The sequence below is a fragment of the Drosophila persimilis genome, unplaced genomic scaffold (genome assembly GCF_003286085.1).
Source record: "Drosophila persimilis strain 14011-0111.01,24,50 unplaced genomic scaffold, DperRS2 tig00000520-arrow-pilon, whole genome shotgun sequence".
Taxonomy (NCBI): domain Eukaryota; kingdom Metazoa; phylum Arthropoda; class Insecta; order Diptera; family Drosophilidae; genus Drosophila; species Drosophila persimilis.
In genome coordinates, this window is record NW_020825317.1 from 2,605,372 (window position 1) to 2,620,334 (window position 14,963).

Genomic DNA, 14,963 nt, shown 5'->3' on the forward strand with positions numbered 1-14,963 from the left:
CGCGCCGTCTGTCGGAGGAGAGCCATACTGACTAAGTATCGGGTATAAATGTAGAGTTGCGGTCGCAGAAGCAACTGACAACGTTCCGCCTCGTTTTTTGGGTGTCTTTAGTCTAAGCCTAATTTTTAGCTTATTTAATCTAAATTTTAGCCACATAAGGCATATTGACTCTTAAATTATGGCGGACTGGTGCCAGGACATTTTAAAATATTTAAGTTGTCAAAAAAAGAGGGTTATCCCCGCGACACGAATAGATACAATATAATGGAGAATATTGGTTGTAGAGGGAGAACAGGGAATGGGGCGACCAGAACCCAGCTGACAAATGAACGTTAAAAATGCGCGAAAATTTTTGTATATTTTTTTTCATAGAGGGGCTTTTGAATTTATTATGGCACAAATGACATGAAGGCGGTATTTTCAGCTGTGGGCGCGGCGACGTAAATACCTGTACAAAATTCCAAAGGGACAAATTAATGGCTGCCACGGACGAGGAGGTGGTGGTGGTGGTGGGGGGAGGTGGGATTTGCTTTTGGGGTGCGGAAGCAGTAGCCGGTACAGGAACAGGAACAGGTTGGCCCCTGCAAGACGTGCTTTCATAACTGTCTATTCTTGGACAATATTCACAAACAATTATCCCGCTAATAATCCATATAAAAATGAAAACGTCTAGCCAGGTACACACACCAGACGAGAATTCGTGATAAATTTATGACCGGCCCAGATGACAAAGTCGTGAATAAGGCATTGAACGGGAATAGCTGCTCGCGGAGGAAGGCAATTAAGCCCCAGACTATTGACAGACAGACAGGGATCCAAATGAATGTTTTAGGGTTGTAACCAAGCTCTAATAATGTTTTTATTATAATTGTACATGCGTACGAAGGAAGGTCCAATTAATATTAATGTTTTTGAATTCATATCTGTTCTCTAACATTAAGTTTCCGAAGTCATTTTTGGGAGGCAGTTTCGAGCTTCCATTGTATATTTGCATTATTTACTTATAAGGAAACGCAATTTAACCGATGCAAACGGTTAAACCACAACATAAGCGAATCATAATAAGTGAATCATAGTTAGCGTGTGTGGGAGGTATGCGAATTAATCCCATACTGATTTCGAGTTAGTTGTCAGCGTCAGCCTTAATCCAGAGTTCACTAAATGTTCAATTGAGCACTGGAACTGGAGCTGCGAGTTGGAGCACCATCCAGACTTTCTGTGAATCATTTTGCAGGCGTCATATAAGCATTATCCGGCAACCCATTATCCTTCGGCAAAGATATCCTGAATTGTCTAGTATTCGCTAATGGTTGGGCCATTGGCAGTATCTTGGTGGCATTCGCGCGCCCTTTTCTGGGCGATAATTCGGGATGCGGAGAGCTGCGACCCCTGAACTGACTTTTCAACTTTTCTGCTCTTGGCCTTGGACTTGGTTTCGGGCAGCGTCTTATGGCTCTTTTTTGGACCTGTTATATGATTTCATAAATTTAATTGTCACGTACACACAGATGTATCCAAGCATCTCTTGGCTCGCATTTATTTGGGAAGACGTATAATACGTGTTTAAACCATAAACGTCTTCAGTGGTGCCTACGTGGTGTATGCGCTACTTCTGAGACGCTAAATGATTTATTTAGTTTATTTATTTAATCTATTTTATGGCCCCAACGCAGACCGCTCAAACCCCAGAGCCCTTTTCAGAACATCCTAGCAATCTTTTGAAGCAGCTGTAAGAGAACTTTATAAAGATACATATATGGGTCTGGAAATGGATATATGTATGTAGATGTGGATATGCGTAGGGATATGTAGGATCGATCCAAAAAGAAGAACAACCTTGTCTTGTCTTTTCATAAGGTGGCAGAACCGGACAATTGCATTCTCCTGGTCAGATATTCGGATGGGTGAGATGATGCGGATGTGGCTGAAAATAAGGAGCAGACATTGCACAAAATATTTTTGTCGACAGCGGGACGACGCCGAGTACAGTCATCCCTCTCATGCAACAAATGTGTGCTGTCGTTCATAAGTAGAACTTGGGCTTCATCATGACTCGCATCGAATCACTTTCTCCGAGTGCACTCAATGTCGCTTCGAATGGGATCTACTCCTTTTAATGCTCCTCGGTATGCTCCCATTAATACGGGATGAGCACGTTTGCTACGCGAAGACATGTGCGTATGGAAATCGGAGCTCGTCAGATGGAAGTCAGCTAACATTGGTGGGAGGGGTTATGGGAAGGTGGTGGATGGTATATAAATGAGTTCTTAAGCCATCATTGCAATAAACAGACGCAAGTAAATCATCTCAAATTCAGGAAACGTTCTTTTGTTAAAGACTCGCTTTTAAGTCAACTTAAAGTCTTTAATTTGTGAGGCACTCAGCTGTTTGCGACTTACTTCCATTATAAAACAGTGAGCTCTTGCTTGTTTATCATTGATGGCCGAGCTAAGTTGGTTATTTTCCATGACCAGGCTTCACTTAGCGGTAGCCAATTTGCCAAAAAAAAAAATGTCGCACACATCCCAACTTTATCCGCTGTCCACTGTGGCAAGTACTGGTATGTGTACCCTGTCTCCTGTCCGTTGTGGTGTATTCCCTGTCGCATATTCGCTGTCCTTCCTGACTCTATGCGCCCCAACCCGTTCCGCAATGCCAGAGGCGCATCGAGTCGAGGCCTCCGTTTCATATGTAAGTATTCTCGTACATTTCGCACATTTCGTACATTTCGTACATTTCGTACATTTCGTACATTTCGGCACATTGTAATTAAAATGGACGGCAAACGAATTGAGCGTTAAGCGCGCACAACATGATGGTCCATGCTCGGGGGCAAAGGGCATTATGCGTAAGTCAGGACCAAAAGTTTCGCAATAAAAATCCAGTTAATAAACTTTGCATTCCTGCAAGCGCCAACACAGATGTGTGAATAACACACACAGAACTACATACATACATGTACATACATAAATAAAACATATTTATACATACATACATATGTATGTATTGACGGGTATAGTATATGGAGATATCTGAAGACCACATACATACATATACAATACGCAGGGGGCACTGACTGATAAATAATGTTAGGAAATGTTCTCGGCTCGGCGTTCTGCGTTCATCATTTCATTTTTCTTTTTTGGGATTTTAATTAAATCGTTCGTGAATGCGGTAAACAAGAGGAAACGCAGAAAGCGAGACGGAAAAAAGTGAAATGAAAACTGAATTGAAAGTTTATGTCAGGGAAAAATTGCCGTTCTATCTGTGCAGATGTCTTTCTCTATATCTGTCTCTTTGTGTGTGTGTGAGTGGGTATATGGGAGCTGTGCTGCGCAACCCGAACGTCAAATATGTTTGAGCAACTTTATTATGCAAAATGCCAAACATTCTCGAACTTGTAGACGTGGCTTTGTCCCCCTTGTTGCTCCGCATCTGTTCTTTTTTGTCCCTTTCTTATTCCTTGTCTCTCGCTCTCTCTCTTTTTTTCCAAACTCTTTTTGTGTGTGTGTTCGTATATTTAACTATGTGTGTGTGTAGATGGCTGTGCCCGCAAATCTCATTTGAATTATAATGATGCCAGCTCGGATTCGTATACGTATACACGCACACACATGCCCATACACTAATACACACACACGCTGACTCGTGTGTAAAGTGTAAAGTGTGGACGCGTTTTTTCCTGGAGCTCCCACGCGGACGGATAATAGCCGATATTCCTGCCGTAAAATAGGTCGGTCAGTGAAGAGACCCAGACCCAACAGATCAAACAATGGTCGTTGTCCAGGGATGAAAGGTAAGATTTTCTGCCTCCCTCTCCAATTGTACCATTGTATTGTTGTAATTAATGGACATTTTGTATTTTAACTGCGCCGTCTGTACTCATTGCAACTTTTCCTGGCCATTCCAGCTGATCGCGTAGACACTGTACACACGGGTCGCAGCCCCTCAACAGCACTGTAACTAAGAGTCGTTCGCCGGTGTGGCAGCCCCTCCGACTCTGACACGCCGGTCTGGCATCTTTATCTTAGACTTCGCAGCAAAGCACTTTTAAGATTCAATAATAATTAATAAAGAACAACAATAAGAATTCAGCGTACATTGACCAAAGAACACAGTCAGCGAGAGCCACCTAGTGCATACTCTACGGACTGCACTGACATCATAACGTACGAGGGTTGCTATTTATATTTCGGGAATGGGCAATACTAAAGCCAATACGTAAAATCTGGCAACGCCATAATAAACTTTGTCATTTTTTAGCACATATGTACGTACGACGTTTTTATGTACAATTGGTTTTTGTATTGTTCACGATCAGTTAAAAAAATCAATTTGGCAAAAAAAATGGAAATTTCTCGAGAGGGTTTTCGTTTTATTATTTTCCACAACTTTCGACGTGGATTATCCCAACAAGAATGTGTTGATGAACTTAGTTCTTTATATGGCGAGAAAGCACCATCAAAAACGACAGTTTATCGCTGGTTTGCAGAGCTTAATAGTGGTCGTAGTTCAGTCGCTGACGAATTTCGTGAAGGTCGCCCAAAATCGGTTGTTGTGCCACAAAACATCGATGGTGTGCGTGAACTGATAGTTCAAGATCGACATGTGACATATCGTGAGATAGAGACATCCTTGCACATTAGTTCCACTTCAATACATACCATTTTACATGAACACTTAGTTGTAAAAAAGGTTTGCTCTCGTTGGATACCCCATAACTTATCAATCGCTCAAAAAAAGGCTCGCAAGGAAATGCATAAAAAGTTCGACCGAGGTGCTTCAAAAGATGTTTTTAAAATCGTGACAGGTGATGAATCATGGATATATGCGTATGAGCCGGAAACTATACAGCAATCGACCGTGTGGGGGTTTCAAGATGAGCAAAATCCAACAAAAGTTGTTCGAGCCTGTTTCTTCGGGAGAATGGGTCATGTGGCCACTGTTCCGCTAGAGAAACGTAGGACTGTCAATTATGAGTGGTACACGACCATTTGCTTGCCGGAGGTCTTCGGAGAAATTCGCAAAACCAACTGCCGAGCGCGAATCATTCTCCATCATGACAATGCGAGCTCGCACACATCTCGACAAACAGGTGAATTTTTAAGCCGTCAAAACGTCGAATTGATGACTCATCCTCCCTACAGTCCTGACTTGGCACCCAATGACTTCTTTTTATTCCCTAACATTAAAAAAAAACTGCATGGTCAACGTTTTACGAGCGCCGAAGACGCAGTTGAAGAGTTTAAAAACCATGTTTTGGAGGTGTCTCAAGAGGAGTGGAAAAACTGCTATGACCAATGGTTCAAGCGAATGCAAAAGTGTATTGATCATCAGGGGGAATATTTTGAAAAAAAATAAAACCATTTTCATTTAAAAATTCTGTTCTTATTTCCTATTCCAGAAATATAAATAGAAACCCTCGTACCTACATATGTTTGGCGGCTTGGCCACAGTACGCTTAATATTTTGCTATTCCTCTTTATTATACCAGATAATCAAAATGAATATAGGGGTATATTATGTTTGTGGGGAAAATAGATGTGTGTAACGTCCAGAAGAAAGGTTTTCCGACCCCATAAAGTATACATATTCTTGAACAGCATCAATAGCCGAGTGTCCGTCTGTCCGTCCCTATGAGCGCCTAGTGCTCAGAGACTATAAGAGCTAGAGCAACGAAACTTTGTATCCAGACTTCTGTGACATGTCAATGTTACAAGTGTATTTCAAAACTTCTCTCGGCCCCCTTCCGCCCCGCACAAAGAACGAAAATCTGTGGCATCCACATTTTTGAAGTCAGGAGAAAATTAAAAACATAGAATTATAAGAAATTACTTCTTCTTTTCTTTTTTTTATATGTCCATAATGCCACATTTGATTGCTGATCGTCTGTATAGTTGGCGTTGGCATTTGCCAAATGCATTTGGCATTTGATCGGCTATGGATCCGTGTACGGCGGCTCGAAGGGTTGTTTCACAGCATTAGTCCGGACGAAGACAAGTGAGCAATTGTGAATATCCTTAAGCAGAAAGAGTTTATGTTTGATGAGATGCGAACCTGGACTTGGCTTTACCACCTGCATTCTTCCCCTGAACTGGCTGACACAGTCGAGTGGTTTCGACGGTACGTTCAAGTCGTAAAAGTTTTCATTGGGAACATTTATAACATTTCATATAACATTTCGCCGGCTGATGCCTAAATGTCCTCCTTGAAGCAAATCCGGAGGCACATCAAGGAGGTTGTGCCCATACTCGATTATGCCATTTGACTGAGGGCAATGGGGCGTCGTGTGAATGTGCTAAGTTCCCAGAATATTCGCCAGAGACTTAATGAGTGCAGATTCGAATTGAGTTCCTTGATCGGCTGTAATAGTCAATGGGCACCCGAAACGCAATATTTAGTGCGACCTTATTATGTCACATATGGTCTCTGCAGTCATATTCTTCAACGGCACAGCCTCCAGCCAGTGAGAAAAGTGGTCGATCATTGTCAGACAATATCTGTATCCAATAGGCTGTCGCCTCCCTTTCGTGTTTTGTTCAATGGCTGTATCGGAGGGGTCACACGTGGGACTTAGTTCTGCATTAAGACAGGGGTAAGCAAGGGTTGCGGCACTGATGCAAAGTTTATGCGCTTTTGAGATTTGCAAAATATTATCCACGTGATGTCTGTGCTCCTCCACTGAGTTGGACAATGAGTTGAATGGAAGCAGATCGGGAAATACACGACAAGCGATTAAACTGCTATTCGCTGTGCGATAAGTACTGGCAATAGAGGTGGCCAGGCGAGGACCACGCAGACCACACGGAGGTCGCCACCTTTAACCCAGTACAATTTTCTGCGAAATTGCTCATCCCAGAGCCAGCTGGTGACGCCTATAGAGAGTCCGACGGGGCATAGATGCAGAGACACATGTCTGCGATGGTAGCATGAACCGTCGTTATGCCTACAGGTGCCATCACCAGCCTGTTTACTGGTAGAACGCACCGATCGGGGATACCCCCCGGATGCCAAAGGGCAATCGGCCGTGCTTCTTGGAACTGTGTGACGCAGCGGAACGGGTGGTGGTACTAACAAAAATGAGAGCTCTTAAAACAAAGGCACCGGCAGGCACAAATAAAATGCAGGCTATTTTAGAAACCTTATACAACCTGTAAGCTGTAAAGTAAATGAGCAGCCCTCATTGTATAGGCCGATATGACTATTGGACACCGCGCGAAAAATTCGGGAGCGGATTGTCAGCCAGTATTGCGCGAGGCTACAGCCTTCAGACCTATCACCACGGCAATACGGGTTCCGTAGGGCACGCTCCACTGTTGATACACCATCATCAATGGCCGATATTGCTTCGAAAGCAATCGACGGCCCACGGTGGAAAGGTGATACAAAACAGTATTGCATCGTGGTAACGCTGGACGTAACGAACACGTCTAACTCTGCCAGATGGGACGTCGTTATACAGGCATTAGCGGAGCTTCGAGTCGAAGACGTATCTGGTGGCGTAGCACAAGGAACAGTCCTGGGCCCCTGTTTTGGAACGTTCTGTATGATAGGGTTTGCAGACGGCGTTACACTGGTGTCTGTCGCAAAGGATCTCACGGATCTAGAATCTAGAAGCATGTAGGGTGGAATCCTCGAGAGCCATCCGATACCTGGGAGTGGGTTCGAAACCGACAGAGGAAAGATGAAGAAATCTGTGGACGAATGCTGACCAAAGCAACGCTGATGAGCGCAATGCTCGAGGAAATGCGATATTGGGACGCAGAGTGCAACTTTGCATACATATCAATGAGCGAGCCAAAAGACAGCTCTCAGAAGGGGCATAGAGCGCCCTCCCGGACCCTGTGACGCAATACCTAACGGTCAGTCCGCATGTGTTCGCCGGCAACCGGAAACTCTCCTGAAATTTCAAAAATATCTCTCAATTTGGATTTGAGTAATGAGATGTTTCAGAACCACATCAGTATATAACTAAGTAATATTAAAACTAAAGGATGGAATATCGATTAAAACCTACATTCAAAGGCAGTATAATCCAAAAGAACCCATCCAGTATACAACATAAATGATATGTGCAGGGTATCATCATCTTGGGAACGGGCACTAGCATGGGGCAAGGACATTGGCATGGGCATTGGCATGGACCAAGAGTTGCTGGTAGTCCCGTCCCAGTGCCGATTTGGCTTATAATAAAATGTGCCTACATACCTGAACATGCTTGCGGCGGCAATGGAAATATTAACGTCGTGGAGCTCTTGCGTCGCGCCACTGCACAGCCCAGCGATTGGGGCTTGAAGCTCCGCAGTTGCTGCATAAAATCGGAGCACTCCATTAGGGCCACGTCTGCGAAATGCAGGTCGCACAGGATCTGGTTCTGCATGGAAAAAGGGAAAAAACAGGAAAGCGTTAGATTTTTGAATTTTTCCTCAGCCCTAAATGATTTTTTTGTGCATCCACTTCTTTTTCCTTTTCTATTTGTCGCCTTTACTTTGGCACTTGCCACACATGCACCATAGACCATACACCTGCACGAGTACTCTTATGTGTATACTCGGACAGCAGCCGTGCATATTTGCTACATTATGACAGCAACTGCATTCGAGATAAGATAGGTTTTGTTCGCTAAGGAGGGTGGAGGTAAACCTACCTTGAACCTCCTGGCGCGCTTCTGATTGGGTCCCGTCAAATTCAAGCCGCACGAGTTGCACCGCAGACACTCCTCATGGTAGTGGTTGTTGTCGTATAGCGGCGATGGTTCTGTAATGGGAGAATGGAATAGAATGAACGATCAAAACTAAGTCGACACTTGGTCACATGAATTTCACAAATCAATCAAATATGGATACCATTGGGGATACAGATGCAGATCGGGATACTGAACCGAAACCGAAACCGGAACAGCACATGAACAACGTTAGTCAGCGGCATTTCAAAGTAAATTAATTTGCGTATACATAACCCATATATGAAGGAAGGTTGGATGAATGGGGAAATCCGGCTGGAGTGTAAGGGGTGTACATATGACGGATGTAGGATGTCCTGTTCGCAGGGTGTACGCATGGTGTGTGTGACCGCATACACACAATCGAGCTAGAGCGACTCAATTACAAACGGAAATGAGTTTCAAATACAAGCAAATTGCCAAAGGATTGGGCTGGCTGTGCTACAATGCCAGCAGAAAGAGAGCCAGCCAGGTTAGAGAGTGTGCAAAAGAGGGAGAGGCATATAAAAAGAAAGAGAGAGTTCTACAAAATTGTTGCTTATTGAGTTGATGAAGTTTTGAGTTTATTGAGTTTCTCCGAAATGAAAAGCAACAGAATCCTCAATGAACGTGATAAACTTACGAGAGCCAGAGTAATTGGTGTGTGGGGAAATTTAAGAGCATTATAAAGTGTTGAAAGAGCTTCTGAGGTGACCCAGAGACGGAATAAAGTTGCAATTTCATAAATGACCAGCATACTTTTGTATCTATACTAGAACTATACTGATTGCAGAAGGATGGTTGATTTTCAATTAATTTTATAAGCTGATGAAAGGCATACATCTGGCGTGCGGAAATGCTTTTATAGAGTTGAAAGAGTTCCTTAAATTAAGATTAAATATACAATTTTTTTTAACCCATGAACGTCAAATAAATGCAACGATTTCTTAGAAGATTTTTATTGGAATAGTTCTCATCATTAAGCAAAAAAAAAGCATACAAACTTTGCTGCTGAAAAGACTCAGTTTAAGCTCAAATTTTTGGTTTTGTGGGGGTTCTTTTTTGTGGGTTTGTCTGCCAGTCAGGGCAGTGCCTGGCAATTAAGTGACTATAATTATGAGCATGTGTTTGCGGCCCTGCCTTTTTTTCCCATTTCTGGGAGCTCAAAATCATCAAAATCTACCCGTATTGGGATGCCACTTCTGAGCCTCTTGACCCAGCGGTAATCAACTGGTACTCGCATTTCATTAAAGGGTCTCGAGAGTGTCTCCGTCGTGTCTTCTGTTTTTGTCTGGTCATTAGAAAGATATTGCACCTAATAAAGTCATACACATCAGAAAGCAATAATGATCTCTCTGACTAAGCCCATGTTTTCCTTTTTTTTCTTTTTCTAGCTTGTCCACTTTGCGTATGCGCTATAAATTGCAATTCATCCTTTTGAGTGAAGTGAATATCTGGTACAGTTACTGTGAAGGCTTCTGGCATAGCTGTCGCTGAGAACAAACCAATTCATCATTGCCACGCATGTTTTGCATGAATTTTGAATCAGTTTCAGCCTCTACTTAACCAAAAGTATCCCTTTTGTCCATTTTCTCTACCGATACAAGAGTCAAGCGAAGCCGCAAGAAGCACGCCCGCACTCCAGGCAGGCCTTGGCTAGAAAATTACCAACCAACTTGCCGGAATTCTATTCCATGCGGATCGCAGCCCGAATGCGAATGCGGGCCTTGTGTTAGAACGGAGCCGGGCATGGTCGGAACTTTACGCATATTTTTGCATTCGACTATGAGTATTTGCTAACAGTAGAATTTGGGCGAATTAAATTTGCATTTGATAGTCAGTATGGGGTATGGACGCCGTGTGTTCGTTCCCCAACCGCCCAGCACTCCGCACCTAATTGGCCTGCCGTCAAAAAAATTAGCCCACAAACTAATACAATGAATTTCGACTCGAGGCAATCAGCCAGAGATACTACCGGTGGGCGAATGGGCATGGGCATGCGTATGCATGACTATAAAATAAATCAAATTGCATTGTCAAGTGCAGAACAACGACTGAAATGGGCAACAGGAATGGCCAGAAAGTACTAGAAAGCAATGTCGTGTCATGTCATTCTATAGAGCAGCAGCACGGAGTTCATTTGAGCTCTCGGGGCGTCCTTAAAACTCGTCCGACAACCGAGACTCAATGGTTCTAATTTAATGGACCATCAAAACGAAAACGAAAACCTATTTGTGCTTCTGGCGAATTTTAATCAGGACACTTTACATAATTGACTAATTGAAAGACGACGAAATTGGACAAGTTCTCGGAACCTTGTCTCCGTTCTCTAGCATGCAGAGGGTAGGGTATGACGAGGGTTGGTATTCGGTGAATGAACAAAATGAAAATTATACAGGAATGCCTGATCGGTACAAGCAGAGCTTTTGCTTTATAGCTTTCTCGCTTTACTTTTAATTTTTTCTATAAATGTATTTTTGTATTTATCTGCATTGGTATCTTAATATTTTCAAGGGTATCTATAAGTTCTATAGCCCCAGAAGATGACTCTCTCTTTATATATTTCTCTCTCCCTCCTTGGTTCTCTTCAGCTCAGCAGGCAGAAGCGTGGTCCTGTCCTGGTCTGTTCTGGTCTGTTATGCTCTATTCTAGTCGGAGCACAATTCATATTTTAATGCTTTCTGGCTCGACGAGGCTTCTTCCTTTTTCCATTTGCTTTAATGACAGCTGCCGCATAGAAACTTTGCATCTGCACTCAGTAGTTTCTTCCGAGGGATTTCGGGGAGCAGTCTAAGTTCATGACTTTGATATATTACCAACTAATGACCCAAAAGAATGGCAAACTTCTGGTTTTTAGTGCAGAAATCAAGCGTTAACTTTTTCTTTTGAATAGCGCTTGCCCCGCTTGGTATTCGAGAGGCCAGTCCGAAACAATGGATGCTTAATGGCTTGTGACAGTCACTCCGAGATGGTTCTCAATTGTATCCCTACTACCGCCACCATCACCCTCCCTCCCCACACACACATCTCCTCTAACCCTCTAGCAATCGGGGGCATGGAAATTGTCTGACAATGGCAACCGGCTTGGCTCTGACTTGGCTGAGGAACCAGAATTGACTGCAAGTGCAATTTGTTTAGAGAAATACATAGCTGTAAAAAAGAAAAAGAGGGTGGAGTAGGGTGGAGGATGAAAGGAGGGAGATGTGCACTAACTTAATTGAGCGTAAATAATATTGGAACAAGGGTAGCACATGAGGAAGCCACTGACAGGAGGATGCTACAGGGAAACCAGGCAACGTGCCGTTAATGCACTTTCATTAAAATTATAGAGCGGAAAGGGAGCAGGAAGGAGATGGGCCGAAAGAGCGAGAGAGCGTACGGTGACAGGGTAAAGTACATATGTAGAGCGGTGGTTGTATACGCGTTAGAGAGGAGCGGTTATACTCCAAGCTCTGCAGGAGCATTGCCCCGGAGAAAACGCTTTACAACAGGTTAAGCTTTTGACGCAACTGTACTTGGCAAACATTCAAAGGTGCCACCACTTGGAATAGTAATGAGTGTCAGTTTGTACGGAGAAAGGATTGATTTACAGAAAAACCTGTTCACGGTAAACGTGTGGAAATTTCACATCTTTTAATAGATATGAGAGCTACATAAAAGGTTGCATTCTGTGACTGAATTATACCTAATGAAAAATGCAATTACTCTTTAATTTTTTACTCTTAATTTTTCTAATAAAGAGTAATAGAATTGTGTTAAGCCTTTTAGGAAACTGCAACTGCAGCTATTGCTCTTGCTATGCCGTATTTTTCTTAGGTTATAACTAATCATCCTATGACTTCTTAAGGAGTATCACAACTATGCTGACAACCCCCCAAAAGCATGTACATTGTACATACCAGTGACAGCGAGCACCGAGTGCCCATTATAAATGACCAAGTTTCCCGAAGGCCCTCGAACCCCATATACCCTTGATTGTTTCCTGTTTGGACTTGTTGTTCAATTATCGCTGACAATAAGCTTTCATTAGCCTTACAGGCGGGGGCCAGGTCCTGTCACGATATGCGAGACTGGCGACAGTATTCGGTTTTGTCGCATTCTGCTTTTGCTTCTGCTGATTAGTGCTGTGCAATTAAATTGAAGTATATCATTTACCCAAATTGCTATCTGCCACTGTTCACTGGCCAGTTGGCGACCCTAAAGTGCATGTCGCAGTTGCCACCCCCGCCCACTTGTCGCAGCGCAGTGACAGCATCGGGGTCATGTGGGTCACCGGTCAGCGGCCACCGGGCCACCGGGCCACCGAGAAGAGTCCCTCAACATGAACACTGACATGGGCCAAGCGGCGGAGCCCCTTGTCGGAGCAGAGTCATCGGCCCCGCTTTGTGTACGTGCGTATTTATGGGTCCATAGGGACCATAATCGACCCCAAACTTACACAGTCAAACACTGGTATTTCGAAGCGCTTCACTGCAGTGCTAGAGATGGGTGAATGACACGATAGAGAAAGATGGAAGGAGCTATAGATATATAGACTTATCTCTCATATCCGTATCTTCAAATTCTTTGGTATTTTTTTTAACTGTCATTGTGTGACAGAAAACAGACATTGAATAACCTTTAACCTACTCTCTGTAAGTACTTCTGAAGATACATTAAGGATCGATAAGAACACTTTGGAACTATTGACTTTTATCATTCTCAGATCGGAAAAACGTCACGTACTGGTCTCCTTTTGGGTTCACCTTTTCGCGAAACTCTTAGCCGTACTTGGCTATAATTACTCTTTGTGCGCTGCAGAAGAAAAATTGAGTACTATATTTTCTAGGCCAAAACCAAGGCCAAATCCGCAACCGAAAACCAAAATAACAGAAAACTTTACTTATTAATTGTGTGTGATGGCTATGTTGTATTTCGTTCGGTTCGTATTGCACATGCAGGTGGTGTTGCTATAACTTATGTATATGTGAATACGAATTTAAAATGTTATGTTAAATGTACACAACCTAGTGAGTGTCCAATTGAATATCTATTGAATATCACATGCAGAATGAAAAAGAAAACTGTATTAGGCTGTATTTATCGACCCATCTCCCCAACTCAATTTGACACAGTTTGCTCCACCAAATTTTGGCCGGAGCATTTGGTGGTGAAGGAGTTTAAGGCTAAGAAGAAGAATAGGCCCCCATATTCCTTACAAATCTTTCCAGTGTGCCACCCTCAACCTCAACTTCCTCAACTTCCCGTCTTGCTTCAACCTTTCCAAAAAACTAACTTCTCTTTTAGTAACCTATCAGAATGTAAGAGGCTTGCGTAGTAAGCTCAGCATTCTTTTCCGGGATAGTGTTGCATTTGCTTCCCACGTTATTGTGTTTACTGAAACCTGGTTAAAGCCGGACATTCTTAGTTCCGAGGTTTTGGCAGTTCGGTACACAACTTTTAGAAAGGACCGTTCGTCTCGACGTGCAGGAGGGGTTCTAATTGCAGTGGACTCTTACTTCACGTCAGAACACTTCACAGTCAAAGTTCAACAGGAACTGGAATTCCTGTGTGTAAAACTGATTCTTCCCGCTTTCGCTATATTCATTACTTGCTCGTATATCCCACCTTCTTCGGATATTTCAATTTATGAGCAGCACTTGTCCGCTTTAACCGCTGTTTCTTCCTCGCTATCTGATAAATATCATATGGTAGTTCTTGGTGACTTCATTTTGCCAGGAACTGTTTGGTCTTCGGTAAACGAGTCTAGTATCCTAGTGCCCATGTCACGACATGACTTTGTTGACGGCTTGCTTGATCTGTCCCTGTCTCAAGTCAATCATGTGAAAAATTCCTTGGGTCGATTGCTTGATCTGTGTTTTGTATCAGATCCGACCATAGTGTTGTTAACCCGAGCGCTTCCGCTCACTATACCTGAAGACGCCTACCACCCTACTTTCGAGGTGTCGCTAGATATAGGACCAACTGTATTGGATCGGTCGAGTAGGCTACCTGAACGCGTCCGCTGCTTTCGTAAAGCCGAGTTTGCGAAGCTTAATAACCTAATTAGGGATATTGATTGGTCCGCTTTGTACTTGTGCACTGATGTCACAAAAGGCACAAACATTTTTTACAATGCTCTTGGCACATTTTTTGATTCTTGTGTCCCGCTTTCTTGTCCGATTAGATCTGGAAAACCCCCTTGGTTTACCAAAGAGTTATCCAGTCTAAAAAACTTAAAATCAAGAGTTTATAAAAAATTTCAAGATGTGGGCTCTCCTAC

At 43.2% G+C, this 14,963-nt stretch overlaps 1 protein-coding gene across 6 annotated transcripts in view; it reads right to left on the reverse strand.

Annotated features, from left to right (window-relative positions):
• The window catches only part of LOC6602595, a 71,322-nt gene that overhangs the window by 38,286 nt on the left and 18,073 nt on the right, over nt 1-14,963 (reverse strand). For all 6 annotated transcript variants that reach the window (XM_026990183.1, XM_026990182.1, XM_026990181.1 and 3 more), the window contains exons 6-7: nt 8,648-8,757; nt 8,209-8,374 (exon numbers count right to left, since the gene is read on the reverse strand). In XM_026990183.1, coding sequence (XP_026845984.1) covers nt 8,209-8,374; nt 8,648-8,757 — 276 coding nt within the window. The remainder of the gene's footprint in view (nt 1-8,208; nt 8,375-8,647; nt 8,758-14,963) is intronic.